Source organism: Manis pentadactyla, chromosome 18 (assembly GCF_030020395.1).
Source record: "Manis pentadactyla isolate mManPen7 chromosome 18, mManPen7.hap1, whole genome shotgun sequence".
Classification (NCBI taxonomy): Eukaryota; Metazoa; Chordata; class Mammalia; order Pholidota; family Manidae; genus Manis; species Manis pentadactyla.
In genome coordinates, this window is record NC_080036.1 from 8,036,901 (window position 1) to 8,056,466 (window position 19,566).

The 19,566-nt window shown below is 39.2% G+C and overlaps 1 protein-coding gene and 1 long non-coding RNA gene across 10 annotated transcripts in view; one reads left to right on the top strand and one right to left on the bottom strand.

Moving 5' to 3' along the window:
- Window positions 1-1,907: 1,907 nt before the first annotated feature.
- On the bottom strand, window positions 1,908-2,778 carry LOC118935889 (uncharacterized). Its single transcript, XR_005034032.2, has 3 exons — window positions 2,666-2,778; window positions 2,370-2,565; window positions 1,908-2,260 (listed from the first exon to the last, which is right to left on the bottom strand). It is a non-coding gene; the product is annotated as an uncharacterized LOC118935889 (long non-coding RNA).
- Window positions 2,779-2,882: 104 nt separating this feature from the next.
- The window catches only part of TUBGCP5 (tubulin gamma complex component 5), a 46,382-nt gene continuing 29,698 nt past the window's right edge, over window positions 2,883-19,566 (top strand). For 7 of the 9 annotated variants that reach the window (XR_005034031.2, XM_036932542.2, XM_036932544.2 and 4 more), the window contains exons 1-6: window positions 2,883-3,072; window positions 5,123-5,176; window positions 5,292-5,400; window positions 9,225-9,321; window positions 9,784-9,863; window positions 10,226-10,361. Coding sequence is in view for 8 of the 9 variants with exons in the window: in XM_036932542.2 (XP_036788437.2) it covers window positions 2,927-3,072; window positions 5,123-5,176; window positions 5,292-5,400; window positions 9,225-9,321; window positions 9,784-9,863; window positions 10,226-10,361 (622 nt within the window). In the remaining variant the exon portion in view is untranslated. Of the gene's footprint in view, window positions 3,073-4,321; window positions 4,350-5,122; window positions 5,177-5,291; window positions 5,401-9,224; window positions 9,322-9,783; window positions 9,864-10,225; window positions 10,362-19,566 lie in introns of those variants that run through there. The other 2 variants (XM_057494879.1, XM_057494880.1) reach the window with 2 other exon arrangements.

A 19,566-nucleotide genomic window follows, 5' to 3' on the forward strand; every position in this document is an offset into this window, starting at 1 on the left:
CAACACCACAAAATCTGTGGGACACAGCGAAGGCCACGCTAAGACGAAAGTAGACTGCAATACAGGCCTACCTCCGGAAAGAAGAACAATCCCACACAAGCATTCTAAACTCACAATTAATGAAACTAGAAAAAGAAGAACAAATGAGGTCCAAAGTCAGTAGAAGGAGGTACAAAGTAAATATTAGACAGAAATAAATAAAATCAAGAATAAAACAATAGAAAGAATCAATGAAAGCAAGAGCTGGTTCTTTGAGAAAATAAACAAAATAGATAAACCCCTAGCCAGACTTAACAAGAAAACAAGAATTAGATAAACAGAATCAGAAATGAGAAAGGAAAAATCACTACGGACACCACAGAAATACAATTATTAGAGAATACTATGAAAAATTACATGCCAACAAACTTGATAACCTAGAAGAAATGGACAACTTTCTAGAAAAATACAACCTTCCAAGACTGACCCAGAAAGAAACAGAAAATCTGAAGAGACCAGTTACCAGCAAGGAAATTGAATAGGTAATAAAAAACCTACCTAAGAACAAAATACCTGGACCAGATGGCTTCACCACTGAATTTTATCAAACATTTAGTGAAAAACTAATACCCATCCTCCTTAAAGTTTTCCAAAGAGTAGAAGAGGGAATACTTCCAAACTCATTCTATGAGGCCAGCATCAGTCTAATACCAAAACCAGGCAAAGATACCACACAAAAAGAAAATTACAGACCAATATCCCTGATGAACATAGATGCAAAAATACGCAACAAAATATTAGCAAACCAAATTCAAAAATACATCAAAAAGATCATCCATCATGATCAAGTAGGATTTATTCGAGGGATGCAAGGATGGTACAACATTCAAAAATCCATCAATATCATCCACCACATCAACAAAAAGAAGGACAAAAACCACACGATCATCTCCATAGAAGCTGAAAAAGCATTTGACAAAATTCAACATCCATTCACGACAAAACCTCTCAACAGAATGGGTATAGAGGGCAAGTACCTCAACATAATAAAGGCCATATATGACAAACCCACAGCCAACATTATACTTAACAGCGAGAAGCTGAAAGCTTTTCCTTTAAGATCAGGAAGAAGACAAGGATGCCTTACCCCACTTCCATTCAACATAGTACTGGCGGTCCTAGCTATGGCAATCAGACAACACAAAGAAATAAAAGGCATCCAGATTGGCAATGAAGAAGTCAAACGGTCCCTGTTTGCAGATGTCATGATATTGTACATAAAAAACCCCTAAAGAATCCACTCCAAAACTACTAGATCTAATATCTGAATTCAGCAAAGTTGCAGGGTACAAAATTAATATGCAGAAATCTGTGGCAATACTATACACTAACCATGAAGTAGCAGAGAGCGAAATCAGGAAAACAATTCCATTCACAGTTGCATCAAAAAGAATAAAATACTTGTTGAAATCTTCATGCTTAATGTGACAGTGTTATCAGGTTGGGCCTTTAGGGTGTGATCACATCATGAGGGGGGAGCCCTCAGGAGTGGGGTTAGTGCCTCATAATAGGGACCCAGAGAGCTCCCTTGTCCTTTGCCATGTGAGGACACAGCCAGAAATTTCTGTTATGTCTGAATCACGGCGAGTCCCAAGAACCACTGAGGACTCAGATGGCATGTAAAGACAAAGAGCCTTTATTAAAGCAATACAACTCGAGCTTGGGCACCCAACCGGCCCGACGCAGCAGGACTTGGTTCGGGAGCCCCTGTGAATGTTTTAGCAGGATTTTTATACACACAGGAGTGGCAGTTAGGGAGTTTCCTTTCAGGCAAAACTGGGATAGGTTGACCTTTAACTAGAGCTGGTTTGTCTCAAGCTGACTGGGTCGTTTGTGGGGGTCGCCACAATTCACAATTAGTTCCCCTTTTTTCTGTTTGTGTAATGCCTTTCAAGAGGGTTTTTCGGTAAGTGTGGTTTTTCTTAGTAACTGACTTGTGACACTGACTTGGGGTAAGTTAGTTTTAGCCTCTTGAGATGGAGTCACTCTGGTCAAGTCTTTCTTTGTTCTCTCATTTCCTTTCAGGAAGTGTGCCCTCACTCACCCATGGTGGCACCCTGATCTTTAATTAAACCCTGCGTATCTGTGAGAAATAAATTTCCATTGTTTATAGGCCACCAGATCGGTGGTACTTTGCTAAAGCAGCCCAGAAGGACAAAGAAAGTGATGTATCTGCTACTAGAGGAATGCAAGCTAATGACCCCAACAACCTAGGAAATCCCTAAAAGAAAAAAGAGGAAAAAGGTCTATTTAATAGGTTCTGAGCAATATTTAACACAGTCAATTTACAGCTTTAGTTTTAATAAGAAACAACAAAGAGGAAACCCAACCAGGATTTATAAAGTCCCGTTGTCCCTGGAAGTCACAAGCCTGAGATAGAGGTGCTGTGCTCAGCGCGAGGAACAGCCCGCTGTGCCGACCCCTGCTGCAGTGTGGGCATGCAGTGTGGCCTGTGCAAGCAGAGGAGAACGGAACTATCATTGGCGATCAACACCACAAGGAGAAAGTGAAGCCTGGAGGACGGACCTGAAAAGACAGGTATAAATACAATGAATGAGAAACTAGCTGGCTGCTCTGGAAACATCAGAACTTAAACCAGCAGCCAATGTCGGCCAAAGACATTTACCACTGTGATTAACCATAATGGCTCTTTGCAGACTCCTAAATTTACCCAAGTGAGACCGAAAACACACACAGAGGCATCAAAGGTCAGCAACGGACACCCCCCACCACGGGAAGGTCAACTCTCGCGAGAACGCCTGGCTTGTCCGAGGCTCAAAGGCAGTGGGAACGCGAGCTCTCGCGGGAGCGGACCCGGGTATGCAAGTTCTCGCGAGAGAGGACTCACTCACTCGGCACTCACCGGCGCGGCGACCACTGGGTTGGTATGGCACGGCCGGGCCCGTCCTGGAGCTGCCTGGACCAGCAGCAGGAGCACGACGTGCGGGCGCTCGTTCGCCACGTGACCCTCCTCCAGGACGAAGCGGATCCTAACTTTCAGCTAGCGCTGAACTTCGCCTGGTCCAACTTCAGGTGAGGCCGCGACCCCGCCAAGTCCTCGCGGACCCCTCCGTTGCGGCTGGGCCCGGTGCCCTCTGCGTCCCAGCGGGGGGTGACCCACGCATGCCAGCGCAGTGGGCTGCGGTTGTCGGGATCGACTTCCCCCTCGGGAGCGCGCTCCTGGAGGTCGGGATGTGCGCGTCCTGCTCCCCAGGCCGGCCGTTGCTCGTGGCGCGCACCGCTGCAAGTCAGGCGTCATTTCTGAAATAGATGGGAAATGAGCTTTCGAGGAAAACTGTGGCCACACCGCATTTAAAACTGTTCCTCCTGACCCTTCTCCCTGCTCGGTCCTCTCCGCAGGTCTCCCACCCTGGTGTTTTTGTTTTTCCAAAACGCATAGCATAACGCATTGGGTGACTACCTTTGTTTCCCGTTTGTCTCCTCCACCTTTGCCTCCAGTTAGAATGTAGTTCGAGCAGGGGTAGGGACCTTGGCCTGTTTTGTTCATTTCTCATTCCAACGCCTAGAACAATTTATGGCACATAGTAAATGAAGCTACCTAATAACACAACTTCTAATACAGTTTCTCACGTACCTTTTCAAGATTTTTCTAGTTTGGATACTTAGGTGAAATCAGAGCGCCAATCTTTGTTTATGGAGGATGTAATTAAGGCCATATTGTTAGGATCGTTACCTGTAATGGCATTATTGCTAAAAGAATGTTAGTCAGTGTTAATATACTACCTGTTTCATTTCAGTAGAAATCGTGACTAGTAAAAGTTTTTCAAAATCTGTGATCTTGATTATCAACTTTAATGATCATACATAAAGTGCCCACTTCGTTTATGAGAATAGAGAATGAGTCTAAAAGCGCACCAAGTTTCTGAAATAAATTCAGTTCCTAAGTGTAACTTATAAATATAACAATGTCTGAATAGGTCATATAAGACAAATTTAAGTGCTGTATCCCAAATAGTGTTTCTGTTAGTATTTCTAAGTGGCAGTAGGTAGATGGACGTCATTTTAGAGTTGGGAGGTACATTAGAAGTTACTATCTCATTTTACACGTTGAGAAACTAATAGATGAAGTGGTGTTACACTCAGCCATTTACTGGAGTAGAATTAGATCTATTATTTAGTAGTATAATTTACTTCTTTTAAGTGCAGATTGTTGGCTTTGATCCTAAAAAATGGAAAATGAGCTGAGATATACTCCAATTTTATGATGCTTTAATCCATCAGAAAAAAACGAACAATTCATGTTTGCTTTTTTTAATTGCAGCCATGTTCTAGGCCCTAAAAATTCAGAGGTAAGTGAGATATAGCCTCTATTCTTAAGGAAGACAGACGAAAGTTAATTACATATTATGTAGAATAGTTGTTAATCTGAGGACTTGAAGACAATTCAGGTGTTAAGAATTTGAACAAGAAAAATTAACACTAACTTCTGACTAAAAAATAGCATTTCTTACCATTATAAGTGAAAGCAACAAGCAATACTAGCTTACCTATGACTGTGTCACCAGTAGAAATTACATTATTTCACATCGTATTATAGTTGCTGATATTTCTAAATATCAATTACTGGTACCTTAATGGTAGTTACAGTTACGGATCCACTGCTAGATCTTTTTATTTAGTGCTTTAATAAAGAAATAAATCTCTTACTATATCACAAACTTTAAAAAATATTTCATAACTGTATTTTCAAAGTGCTTGGTTTCCTTTGTATTTCATGATTTAAAAACATTATTCTGAGAAGGGATCTCTAGGCTTCACTGGACTTTCCTGTGGCATAAAAAGTTAGGAACCCCTGATAAAGAATGTGCTAAGCCAGATTTAGACACAGGATATTATGAGAAGACAGGGGAGGCTCAGGATGGCCTGGGTCCTGTGGAGAAGGTCCTTGAGCAGTCTGTGAGATGCGGTGGTTTTTTGACTGGATGGTGGAGGAGATGTGGGAAGAGAGGTGCACTCCTGGAAACAGAACAGCGTAGAATGTCTGTGGGTTATCTAGGACTATGAGACTAGTCTACTTAGCTATATGACAAGATTGGTGTAAGAATTTTGTTGTATCTTTTAGATTTCATCATTTCTTGGATGTCAACAGCCACAAAGTAGAAAAGACAATAGAAGGGTAAGTCAGTTTTATAAATAGAAATGTATATACACACACATATTCTGAAATACATGTGTTTGCTTACAAATATTTTTATTAATAGAGCAGTTGATTTTTTAACAATGTATTTTAGAATTTATGAAAAATTCATCATCCATTCTGATCTCAGCAAAGCTGCTAGTTGGAAGAGATTAACTGAGGAATTTCTAAATGCATCACTTCTGAGCACAAAGGACAAAAAGGTATTGCATTATATTTTGTGATGGTTGTATATTTTACCCTTTACAATCTGATTGTCAACTTGTTTCTGTTAATATTTAAACTTTCATTCTGTTAGTTTTGTCCACTGACTGCTGCAGAATCTCCTGGATATTGACTTAAATATTGCCATCAAACCCAGTGTGCTTCAGGGTGTGTGTGAAAGCAAAAGCATGTTGTAGTTTAATCATTTTCTCAGCCCCAACCTCCTATGGAAATTGAGACCAGAGATTGGCACAAGTAAGAGCACTGTCTGGCTATCTTAAAACTTTTACATGGCTTCTCAGCACTTAGTAATAGTAACTACCTATACACGCTTACTAGGTGCCAAGTGCTATTCTAAACCTTTTCATATTCAGTCATGGATCTCCAGGACCACACAGAACTCAAAAAAAGCTGCTTTCCTCACTATTAAGGCTTATTACAATGAAAGGATACAGATTTACAATGAATAAAGGGAAAAGATGTGTAGGATAAAGTCCAGAAGAAATCAGGCACAAGCTTCCAGATGTCACTTCCCAGTGGAGTCACATGGGGATGCTTTTAATTCTCCTAGTGACCACACATGCAAAGTGTTGCAAACCAGAAAAGCTCATCTGAGCCTTGGGGTCCAGGGTTTTTGTTGGGGGTCACATGGATGTGCACTGCCCATGTGGCTGACCTTAACTGTGCAGGCTCTAGTCCCCCAGTGATCAAACCAAGGACCTCAGGCATAACAAAGCAGGCAATGATCATAAGTCACATTGTTAGCATAAGCTAGTCAACCTGATATAGTGTGTTCAAAGCTCTTAGGCTCCCTGAAAACAGTGGAGCTACATAACCCAGCTGTGCTGTGGCACATCCCATGTTCTGTGCCTGCACTGCCCTCCCCTTCCCCCGGTTTTTTATTTCCTGCCTAATTACACTGTGTAGTAGCTCCAGTGCAATGCTAAACAGAAGCAAGAGTCGGACCAGTGTTTCACCTCCCAAAGGCCCCATCTCCAAATACCATCACACTGCGTGTTAGAGTTTCAGCACATGAATTTGAGGGGGAAACAAACATTGAATCTGTAATATAAAATGCATTACATTAAATGTTTTTTAAATCTTAATTTGATGTATTTGTGCATGCACTGAAAAGTACATTCACACTTAAGGCCATTTTCAAGACTGTCCTTGCTTTGTATTAGCTCTCTTAGCTTCTCTTATCCAGCTCTAAGGGCCAAAAATGTGTGAATGGCTTAGGTCCATTCCAGTCTCTGCTGTGCACATCACAGCCTCTAGTCAACCAAAGACATGTAGAGAGCTTAGCAAGCTCCTTTTGGGTATCTTGTCTCCAGGAGCTCCATGATAAACACAATTATTCTGCTGGCTCACTGCTTGCCCCGCACAGGCTTCCAGCTGCGGGCTTCTCCGCTCACTTGCCACTGCAGTCACCAATTTAACCGACAACTCTGTGATCCGAGAAATTTCACAGCCTCCTCCATCAGCAGCAACAAAGCTGTGAGTTTTCACTTCCTATCCAGCCCTGGTCGAGTTACAACTCTAATGTAGAGCTGGTGGGGGCAGGGAGATAGCTCCAGACAAATATGCCAGTAAAAATACCTTCTTACCTGAAGTCATTTTCATAGATAGATGCTTCTCAGCATTTGTTTGCCTCTGTTTAATCCAGAGCCCTGAAATGCTGTCGTTGGCAGTTTTGTCCAGCTTTATAATTAACTTCCTGAGGAGAGGATTTGAAGACTACCTCCCTCTGTCATGCCAGAAGTGAGTCTCTAACCTCAGTGTATTATAAATAGAAATATATAATATTCATAGGAGTTACTCAATAAATGACAGCTTTCCATCCTCCAGGCTCTAAGCGAAATTTGGCAAAGGAGAATTTGCGGTTGTTTGTTCTAGGATAAATAAGCAAAAACTTTGCATATCTACAAAACCCCACTGGAACTGGGAATTTTAGCTCCTTGTAGCTTTTTGGTCTAAAGAATGTGGAAGTGGAGAAGTTATCCCTGAGATTTAAAACCACCTCTGATACAATGTACAGCACATGGGACTGCTGCTTTCAACATACACGCATAGATGCACATGTGTTTGTCGACTTTCCAGAGTAGCAGGAAGGGTGCAGGGCTTCAGACACCAGGAAGGTACATGTGGCTGATGCGGAGATAGAGCTCCAACTCTTGACCTTCGTATCTTCTATGAAGAGGTGGCATAAAAGAGCAAGTTAGCCCATGTTTTAAAGGTTAAGTAAAATAATTTGTATTTTCTAAATGGAAGTGCCAGACTGACTCTTCCCTGTCTTCTTTTTTCCTTAATACAGTAAATGACTTTGGTCAAAGGGTGATATAAGACTGGTTGATAGGTTATGTTTTGACCATTACTGCTGATTTGTAGTGAAGTGATAACCTCAATTAATGAGTCCTCTAGGTGTCAAGCTCCTTTATAGATGTCACCAAAGAATGAGCAAGGTGCAGGAGGGAGGGGTGGCACCATCTAGGTCCTCCTTCCATCACCACACATGCTTCTGTGCTCCCCACACAGCTACAGGGTGGTCATTCCGGTCCTTGGCTAAGCAGGGGGGTCTGCAGGGGTGTGGTGTGTGCCTGCCTTCTCTACACACTTCTTTCCTCTCTCACTGGTAACAGGTGCACAAAGTCCTTCCCAAAACAGTACTCTGGCATTAGCAATTATTACTAAATAACAGATTTGTATAGTGAGTTATTTTCTTCAAGTGTGTGTCTGCTGTGTCTCTAGCATCATACTAGGTGGTAGGAATACAAAATAAGTAAGACATGATCATCACTACCGAAATATTGTTTAATAGTTATTTAATTATGTTTATGGTGAACCCTATGATGATGTATATTAAGGTACTACAGTCTGTCCCTGACTTACAGAGAGTGAGAAAGTGATACACATTGAGTAGAAACTGCTTTGAATTTTGATCTTTTCCCAGATCATGCGGTATAATATTCTTTCATGATACATGGCAGTAGCTGTGAGCTGCAGCTCCCAATGAGCCACATGATCACGATGGTAAACAACTTATACACCCATACAACCACCCTGTTCACTTTTCAGTACAGTATTAGATAAATTACACAGTATTCAACTCTATTACTATAAAATAGGCTTGTGTGAGATGATTTTGCCCAGCTGTAGGCTAATGTATGTGTTCTGAATGTGTTTAAGGTAGGCTAGGCTAAGCTATGATGTTCAGTAGATTAGGCTGTTGGATGCATTTTTAACTTAGTTTCACTGTAGGATGGGTACGTAGCAGAGGGAGAGCTCACCTGGTCTTTTGGCATCAGAGACTTCCTCACCTTCCTGGACTTTAGCCCTTCTCCTTTTTCCATGCATCGTTTATGACTTTAGCACATTTGGGGTATTTTTAGTTTTGGTAACTTTTGTAATACCATTTTTTAAATGTAATTTTATTTTTAAAAACTTGAGTTGAAAAATTTTGAGAGGAACTGCAATGCACCCTTTACTCAGGCTCACGTGTTGGTGTCCTTTAGTCTGGAGTAGTTCCTCGGGATTCCTTCTCTTGACCATGACATTTTTAAAGAGGACAGACCAATTACTTAGTAGCTTGTCCTTCACTTTAGCTTTGTATCACAGTTCCTCATTATGATTCAGATGATGCATATTTGACAGGTTCCTTATGTGTAGCCATTTGAACTTTTTAAGTTTGGGGATTAGGATTTATTTAGGTACAATTCATGTTTTCTCAAACCAGGAAAAATATTGGGACATAACTGATGTGGGGTTAGTTTAGAAACCTCTTACCAACCTCAGTGGTTCATATTCTTCATTTTTTGTTTTAAAGACAGATGCACATTATTCCATACTGTTACTTCTTCTATGTCTGTCTGATTCTCCTTCAAACAGCAATTATGTGGAAACACCAAGAGATAAACAAGTGGGTATGTTACCAAATGTTTTAATACGTAACACATAATAGATTCACTTTATTACTTAATTATTAGACACTGATATTTTATAAAAATTGTAAAAACCCTATGAAACTAAACTGTTTCTGTGGCTTCTGATGCAGTTGCCATTGCCAATTTTCATTTAGTTAAGTTCTGTCAATTTAAGTTAAACTACTTCCTGACTAAACTACTTTCAGTTTTATTAAGAGAAAAATCACTTTTGAGGGTAAAGAAATTTTTTTTAATTAAAAATGTGTTAGTTGAAATAAACCATGTTATTCACTCGCCAAAAAAATGTGTTAAGAGTATTAATTTATTGAGTGTTTCAATATTTTTGAATTTTAATTAACTGAGTGCATTTTGTTTTGAGTTTAAGACTTCTTTTCCTATAGTTTTGGGACCTTTTCCCCATATTTTTGATAATGCTGATGAGATTCTTCTGTTACATTTTAGAAAATAAAAGTGATTTTGACTGGGGTAAATACTTGATGGAAGGTGAAGAAATTGACCTTGGTCCAAATGTAGACACACCGGTAAGTGGGAATAGTTTACTATTAAAAATATAAATATATGCTAAGTGACAAAGGTCCTTCTGCCCTAAAGCAACTTAACTAAAACAGGAACACTTTTTACTAGGTTACAGTAGTTTATTGTGGAAGATTTATTAATGTTTTGGACCAAATCATTAGTACTAGGAAGTCGAGTGGAATCAATGTAAGTATTCCTTAAGGAGCTGTGAATCTTGGGATTTTTGCCACCAAAAATAATTACATCCTATAATCATAACTTTCAAGACATTAGTATAGTTTTTGCTTTTCTTCTGAAATGTTTTTAATCTAAATAGCTCCAATTGTTTTATACTCTAATGGTAAGGTATATTTCCCTTTTTCATCAGAATTGGTCTGAAGAAAGTGAAAACGAAGATGATCAACAGCCCTTAAGCAGGGAGGACTCTGGGATTCAGGTGGACAGGACACCATTAGAAGAATCAGATCAGAACAGAAAAGTAGGACCTCATGTCAGCTGGAAAGGTAATAATGACTGTTTTCAGATGTTGGCATCATTTTCTAATCGAATTCTCTAGAAGGAAAGCAAAGCTTTGAGAATCAGTTCCATTTGATTTAGATAGTGGTAATCTCTGTAAACCTTATAAAACAAATCTTTTGAAACTATTAGATCTTTCTTGAATAGTGCCAGAGAAGTACCACTATAGAATTAATGGTGAAAGGGATTTAGAGAGCAATCTTATTTTTTTTATAGTCTTGGGAACTTTGCTATTCTGAATGTTGCAGTTTATTTTTGTTTGAAGAAGTATTAACTTTGCTGAAGTTAGTTACTAAATAAAATCTATACAATTTAATTTTTAATTTGCATGATACTTTTTGCATTTTTAGTGAAGCTCTATGTATAGGTAGAATCCAGAAAGTTGGAAGCAACCTTAGAAATTAGATTATCTACTGCTACTTAATCATTTTGTAGATAAGGCAACAAAAGTCCTTGTCACAATGATTTTCCCGTGGTCATGTAGCAGTGAAGCCAACGTCAGGAACTCGGGTCTGTGACCAGGCCCAGTTCACTATACTTGAACCTTGTCAGGTAGACATGAAATAGTTAGAGCTGATTTCACATCCTAAAAATTTTCTGGTTCTCTTCTTTTCTTCCTAATTCTTGATGGACCGTTTAGAGCAGAGCATGATTAACCATTTCAGAAAACATCATCGCCACTAGTCCACACTGGACCTTTTGGTTTAGTTCTCCTCTGAGCTACACCCTCTTGCCCTTTCTCTGACAGCCCAGTTTCAGGCACTTGTTCTATTGGACTTGGTATCTGCGTTCTCATATAGGTTGACTTCTTATAAAATACATTGTGTTGGTTGGTATATTCTGTTTTTAAATCACATACTGTTATGATGCTATGTGTAAACTTTGTTCTGTTCTCTTTTCATTTATCTCTGTTTTAAACTATCCACATAGCTCTATGAGTACCTCTTCTGTCGCTACTCACTGCTGCATAGGATCCTGCATAATTTCTGTTTACACTCCTGTGTGGACAGACCCTGAGCTGCTGTAATGTCCTGTACCTACTGCCTGGCCCACAGTCACATCCCTAATGATGAGATGCATACCTCCAGTTTGGGCCTCTGTTTTCATTTGTGTTTTTCTGACTCCTGGGGGTAAGTGTCTATGGCCCCTTAAGGCCCTTCAGTCTTGTTCCTTCTGTGAGGTGCCCATTGACACCCTCGGCTTCTTTTTCTTCTGGGCTTCAAGTCCTTCCTGCCTACTCCCACCCTGCAGAGTTCTTGGTATGTACAGATAGTAATTCCTCAGACTAAGATACTACCTTTCTCTCTCCCAGTTACTCGCCTGACATAACTTTTTCATGGTGTCCTTCAAACAGAATCTGATTTTTTTACTATTCTCTTGCATGCAAATCCATGTAAATTTTTCATGATATGGTTAGCTTTGGATCTTGATATTTTTCTCCACCAAAGCATTTCCCTGCATTTTCCTCCACTTTGCTGTTTTACAGCTTGTGCTTAGGTCTTCAGTGACCACCAGGTCCACTTTATATAGAAAGTGAGGTTAAGGGGTACAGCTTATTTTCTTTCCCCCTGTCATGAACCAGTTTTTCCAGCAGCATCTAGTAGAATCCATTCTTTCCAAAGTGCTTTGTGGTTCTACCATTCTCATCTGTCACGTTCCTATATCTACTCATATTATGTCCGAGCAGTCTGCTTTCTTCCCCTAGTGTGAGTGATGAGGAACAGACTTCTTACTTTAGTGACTTTGTGACAGGGCTCCAGTTCCCCTCACCGTCTTTACCTTTTCTCAGAATTAGCTCAGTATTTCTGGACTTTCATTCTTCCATAAACATTTCAAAAGCAGTCTGATAAGTTCCTTTTTTAAAATCCAGCTGAAATTTTTATTGAAATTGCTTTGAAATCAGAGATTTAGCTGGGGAGATTTGAGATCTTTATTTTCAAAGTATCTGCATTTATTCTAATTTTTTATGTCTTTCTAGATTTTGGAAATTTTCTTTGTAAAGATCTTTAAGTATTCATTTGTTAATTACTTTCTACATATGTTAATAGTTTTGTTGTTGCACATGATGTCCTTTTTTTTCTGTTTATTACTAGTGTAGGGGAACACTGGGGATTTTTGCAAATGGTTCCTATATCTGACTCATTGCTGAGCTGTCATATTAATTATAATACTTTGTTGATTCCATTGGATTTTCAGTGTAGATGATCAGTACCGTCTGCAAGTATGACAGGTTTTTCTCCTTCTGCCAATTCTTTTTTTCTTTTTTTAAGGTATCGTTGATATACAATCTTGTGAAGGTTTCACATGAGCCACACTGTGATTACTACATTCACCCATATTATCAAGTCCCCCCAAACACCCCATTGCAGTCACTATCACCATAAGATGCTATTAAGTTAGTTGTCTTCTCTGTGTTATACTGCCTTCCCTGTGACCCCCTACATTATGTAGGTTAATCATAATGCCTCTTAATCCCCTCAGTCCCCACCCACCCTCCCCATCCCATTACCTTTGGTAACCTCTAGTCCCTTCTTGGAGTCTGTGAGTCAGCTGCTGTTTTGTTCCTTCAGTTTTGCTTTGATGTATACTCCACAGATGGGTGAAATCATTTGGTGCTTGTATTTCTCCTCCTGGCTTATTTCACTGAATGTTAATACCCTCTAGCTCCATCCATGTTGTTGCAAATGGTAGGATTTGTTTTTTTATGGCTGAATAATATTCCATTGTGTATATGTACCACCTCTTTATTCTGTTTGGAATAACAGAGCAATGGATTATAAACAGGACAATACTGTAAGATATTAATTCTGAACTTGGTGATATAAAGATTACAAGCTACATTACAAAAATATGTTATCGTTATATTGGTGAATCTATGGTCTTCGATTCTTTCATTCAATAAATTTATTCTTTTCTGCAAAATACACAGTGTGAAAGAAAAATATCTTGACATGTCTTTCTCATTTAGAGGTTCATAATTTACTGAGCCAAAAGAGGGCAATGGAAGATCTGAGGAGACAAAGATTAATTTTGTTTAGGCAAATGCTCTGGAGAGGAAGCAGTGTTTTTACAAGCTTGCCACGTTGTCTTCTGAAGGCAGATATCATGCTCAGGACCTCAGGCTTAACAAAGCAACTGTAGCATTTTTTTTTCTTTTTAGCTTAAGTGGCCATGTTTTCAGCCACTTAACCTTGTTCAGCCACTTAGCCATTCATCTACTGACCTGACGGACACTTAGGTTGCTTCCATATATTGGCTATTCTAAAGAGTGCTGCGATAAACATAAGAATGCATATGTCTTTTTGAATCTGGGATCTTGTTTTCTTAGTGTAAATTCCTAGGAGTGGAATTCCTGGGTCAAATAGTATTTCTATTTTTAGTTTTATGAAGAACCTCCATATTGCTTTCCACAGTGGTTGAACTAATTTACATTCCCACCAACAGTGTAGGAGGGTTCCCCTTTCTCCACATCCTTGCCAACATTTGATTTTTCTTGTCTTTTGGATGTTGGCCATCCTAACTTGTGTGAGGTGATATCTCACTGTGGTTTTATTTACATTTCCCTGATGATTAGCGATGTGGAGCATCTTTCCATGTGCTTGTTGGCCATGTGAATTTCTTCTTTGGAGAAGTGCCTGTTCATATCCTCTGCCCATTTTTTAATTGGGTTATTTGCTTTTTGGGTGTTGAGGCATGTGAGTTATTTATATATTTTGGATGTTAACCCCTTATTGGATGTTATTTATGAATATATTCTCCCATACTGTAGGATGTCTTTTTGTTCTGCTCTTTTGGTACTGGCAGAGAACAGAGGATTGTGCTCTACAGAAGCTTTTTACTTTGGTGTAGTCCCATTTGTTCATTTCTGATTTTGTTTCCCTTGCTGAAGGAGATATGTTCAGGAAAAAGTTGCCCAGGTTTATATTCAAAAGATTTTTGCCTATGTTTTCTTGTGAGGTTTTTATGGTTTCGTGACTTACATTCAGGTCTTTGATCCATTTCGAGTTTACTTTTGTGTATGGAGTTAGACAATAATCCTGTTTCATTCTCTTACATGTAGCTGTCCAGTTTTGCGAACACCAGTTGTTGAAGAGGCTTTCGTTTCCCCATTGTATATCCATGGCTCCTTTATCATACATTAATTGGCCAAATATCTGTGGTTCTAATCTGGGTTCTCTATTCTGTTCCATTGATCTATGGGTCTGTTCTGTGCCAGTACCAGATTGTCTTGATTATTGTGGCTTTGTAGTAGATCTTGAATTTGGCGAGTGTGATCCCCCCACCTTTATTCTTCCTTCTGAGGATTGCTTTGGCTATATGGGGTCTTCTGTGGTTCCATATGAATTTTAGAACTACTTGTTCTAGTTAAATAATGCTGTAAGTGTTTTGATAGGGATTGCACTGAATCTGTAGATTGCTTTAGGCAGGATGGCCATTTTGACAATACTAAATATTCTATCCATGAGGTTCGGATGCATTTCCATTTATTGTGTCATCTTTAATTTCTCTCATGGGTGTCCTATAGTTTTCAGAGTATAGGTCTTTCATGTCCTTGGTTAGGTTTATTCTTAGGTATTTTATTCTTTTTGATGTAAATGTAAATGGAATTGTTTTCCTGATTTCTCTTTCTGCTAGTTCATCATTAGTATACAGAAATGCAACAGATTTCTGTGTATTTATTTTGTATCCTGCAGCTTTGCTGAATTCAGTTATTAGTTCTAGTAGTTTTGGGGTTGATTCTTTTGGGTTTTTTATGTACAATATCATGTCATCTGCAAACAGTGACAGTACAACTTCTTCCTTACCAATCTGGATGCCTTTTATCTCTTTGTGTTGTCTGATTGCTGTGGCTAGGACCTCCAGTCCTATGTTGAATAAATGTGGGGAGAGTGAGCATCCTTGTCTTGTTCCCAATCTTAGAGGAAAAGCTTTTAGCTTTTCACTGTTAAGTATGATATTGGCTGTGGGTTTGTCATATATGGCCTTTTATTATGTTGAGGTACCTCTATACCCATTTTGTTGAGAGTTTTTATCCTGAAGGGTTGTAGAATTTTGTCAAATGCCTTTTCAGCATCTTGTAATCATGTGATTTTTGTCCTTTTTGTTGATGCAGTGTATGATATTAATAGATTTTCAAATATTGTACCATCCTTACATCCCTTGAGTATATCCCACTTGATCATGATGGATTATCTTTTTTATTATTGAATTTGGTTTGCTGTCGGTCCCCTCCCTACTTCTGACCACAGATAAGGGAGGAGGCGCGATAAGATATCGAAGACCTGAAAGGGCCAGCCAGGGGTCTCAAGGCGTAACAGCGCAAGAGTGGTGCTAAAAGAGCACCTCTCATATTTATTGATCAGGAATTGCATTCTTGAGTGGTTTAACAAGTTTCTAGACACAATGATTAACATGCTTTGCTCCAGGAATGTAATTGCCTCCAGGTCGCTGGGGCAAGACATCCCTGGCGCCAATGAGGGGGTAGCTAGGTCACGGAGCCAGATTTCAGTTAAGATAAGGTGTGCTGCAGCACGCACCACAGTTTCCAAGGAAGGCAATCAATTCTTGTAAAGACAGAGTGGTCTGTGAATAACAACCTGCAGTTTGCTAATATTTTGCTGAGTATTTTTGCATCTATGTTCATCAGGGATATTGGTTTGTAATTTTCTTTTTTTGTGGTGTCTTTGCCTGGTTTTGGTATTAGAGTGATGCTGGCCTCATAGAATGAGTTTGGAAATATTCCCTCCTCTTCTACTTTTTGGAAAACTTTAGGAGGATTGGTATTAGGTCTTTTCTAAAATTTGGTAAAATTCAGTGGTGAAGCCATTTGGCCTAGGCGTTTTGTTCTTAGGTAGTTTTTTGATTACCAAATCAATTTCATTGCTGGGAATTGGTCTGTTCATGTTTTGTTTCTTTGTCAGTCTTGGAAGGTTGTATTTTTCTCAAAATTTGTCCATTTCTTCTAGGTTATCCAATTTGTTAGCATATAATTTTCCATAGTATTCTCTACTAATTCTTTGTATTTCCATGGTGACCATGGTGATTTTTCCTTTCACATTTCTTTCTCATTTTATGTGTGTAGACTCTTTTTTTCTTGATAAGTCTGGCTAGGGGTTTATGTATTTTTTTTATTTTCTCAAAGAACCAGCTCCTAGTTTCACTGTTTCTGTTGTTTTATTCTTCTCATTTTTATTTGTTTCTGCTCTGATCTTTATTATGTCCCTCCTTCCACTGACTTTGGGCCTCATTTCTTCTTCTTTTTCTAGTTTCATTAATTATAAGTTTATACTGTTCATTTGGGATTGTTCTTTCCCAGGTAAACCTGTATTGCAATATGCTATTCCTCTTAGAAGTGCCTTCACTGCATCCCACAGATTTTGGGGTGTTGAGTTGTTGTTATCATTTGTCTCCATATATCGCCTGATTTCTGTTTTTGTTTGGTCATTGATCCATTGATTATTTAGGAGCATGTTGTTAAGCCTCCTGTGTTTGTGGGCCTTTTGTTTTATTTGCATAATTTATTTCTAGTTTCATACCTTTGGTCTGAGAAACTGATTGGTACAGTTTCAGTCCTTGTGAATTTACTGAGGCTCTTTTTGTATGGGATCTGTTCTGGAAAATGTTCCGTGTGCACTTGAGAAAAATGTGTGTCCTGTTGATTTGGGGTGAGTGTTCTGTAGATGTCTGTTAGGTCCATCTGTTCTAATATCCCTCTGTCTCCTTGATGCCGGGTTCTTGTTCATGAAGCCAAAGAATGAGCTTCACAAACACTCAAGGTAGGAGAGCAAGGTACAGGCTTTTATTTAGAGGTAAAGTGAGAAGAAAGAGCTCCCGGCTCAAGCCAGGAGGGGACAAGAGAGTCTGTGGTTGGCTCATTGTCTAGGGGTTTTACACGCAGTTGAGGATTTTCAGGAATGAGGGTAAAGGGTTAGGAGTGCAGACCTGTAAGACCGCCTGCCCTGCCCTCAAGGTGGGATGGGCTGTTGACTGTTTACTTGGGTTGTTCATAGTTGAGATTGCTTACCAAAGTAGTCTTTTGCCTCGGTTGCAGATTACGATTAGAGAAGGGAAAATAGCACATAGTTACAATTAAAATAAACTGGGCCTTTTAGCAGGATAAGGTAAATTTTACATTGTCATGATGTAATTGATACAATATAGTGATGGTTTGTGCTGAGATACCCTTCTTTATCTGCAGAACACTCGAACATTCCAGGCCAAGTTGCTCCTGGCCTTTTGAGCTTTAAGTGATTTTACTGAAGAATGTCTGTATTCCTAGTCATGTATACAAGTCTTTACCCTAAAGAATTAGTGTGACTCTGACTTTGCATAATGCTTAACACAGAGTTTTGACAGGGACTTCTTTGCATATTGTTACATTGTTCTGACTGTAATTATCTTGCTCTGCTTTTTCTCCGGAGACCCTCACCCTACTCTGCCTAATCCCATGGTCCCTGTCTCATCCTTACTTATTTTCTGTCTGGTTGATCTGTCCTTTGGATTGAGTGGTGTTTTGAAGTCTCCTAAAATGAATACATTGCATTTTATTTACTCCTTTAATTCTGTTAGTATTTGTTTCACATATGTAGGTGCTCCTATGTTGGGTGCATAGGTATTTATATTGGTTATACCCTCTTGTTGGACTGACCCCTTTATCATTATGTAATGTCCTTGTTTGTCTCTTGTTACTTTGTTTGTTTTGAAATCTATTTTTGCTGATTCAAGTGCTGCAACTCCTGCTTTTTTCTATTAGTTGCATGAAATATCTTTTTCCATCTGTTCACTTGTAGTCTGTGTATGTCTTTGGGTTTGAAGTGAGTCTCTTGTAGGCAGCATATAGATGGGTCTTGTGTTTTTATTCATTCAGTGACTCTGTGTCTTTTGATTGGTGCATTCAGACCATTTACATTTAGGGTGATGATTGATAGATATGTACTTACTGCCATTGCAGGCTTTAGATTTGTTCAAGAGTAGCCTCTTTACTATATAACAGTAACTTAACTTGCTTAGTAGGCTGTTTCAAACACAATCTAAAGGTTGTTTTTTTTTCCCTCTTCTTTTTTTCTCCTCTACTCATTATATGTTAGGTTTCATATTCTGTACTCTTTGTGTGTCCCTTAACTGAATTTGTGAGTAGCTGAATTGATCTATGTCCTTTACTGTGGTTTATTTTCTCTAGTGACAACTATTTAGCCTTAGGAGCAGTTCCATCTAGAACAATCCCTCCAAAATACACTGTAGATATGGTTTTAAGGAGGTAAATTCCCTCAACTTTTGCTTATCTGGAAATTGTTTAATCCCTGCTTCATATGTAAATGATAATATTGCCAGGTAGAGTATTCTTGGTTTGAAGCCCTTCTGTTTCATTGCATTGAATATATCATGCCCCTCCCTTCTGGCCTGTAAGGTTTCTGCTGAGAAGTCTGATGATAGCCTGATGGGCTTTCCTTTGTATGTGATCTTTTTTCCTCTCTCAGGCTGCTTTTAGTACTCTGTCCTTGTTCTTGATCTTTGCCATTTTAATTATTATATGTCTTGGTGCTAAGTTTCTAGGGTCCCTTGTGTTGGGAGATCTCTGTTCTACCATGGCCCGAGAGACTGTTTCCTTCCCCAGATTGGGGAAGTTTTCATTATTTCCCTTTCTATCCCTTTTTCTCTTTCTTCTTCTGGTACTCCTATAATGCGAATATTGTTCTGTTTGGATTGGTCGCACAGTTCTCTTAATATTCTTTCATTCCTACAGATCCTATTTTCTCTCTGTGCCTCAGCTTCTTAGTATTCCTGTACTGTAATTTCCTTTCCATTTACTGTCTCCTATACTTTATCAATCTGCTTTTAAATTCCTTCATTGTATATTTCATTTCAGATACTGTGTTTTTCAAAGAGTCTTTCTCTTTTTTGAATTCCTTCCTTAGGTCTTGAATATTTTTCTGTAGCTCCATGCGCATGTTTATTTTTATTTTGAAATCTTTATCAAGAAGATTGGTGATTTCAGTTTTACTTGGCCCTCTTACTGTTGTTTGAGGGATTGTGGTTTGTATGAGATTCTTTTGCTGTTTCTTATTTCTAATGATTACTATGGCATAATAACTTTGTGTACGCAGCCCCCTCTAGTGCCCAGGGGCTCTACTCTCTAGAGCTGCCCAGCACCTGGAGCTATGGCGGGGGCACAGACACGTGCCTCTTGCGACT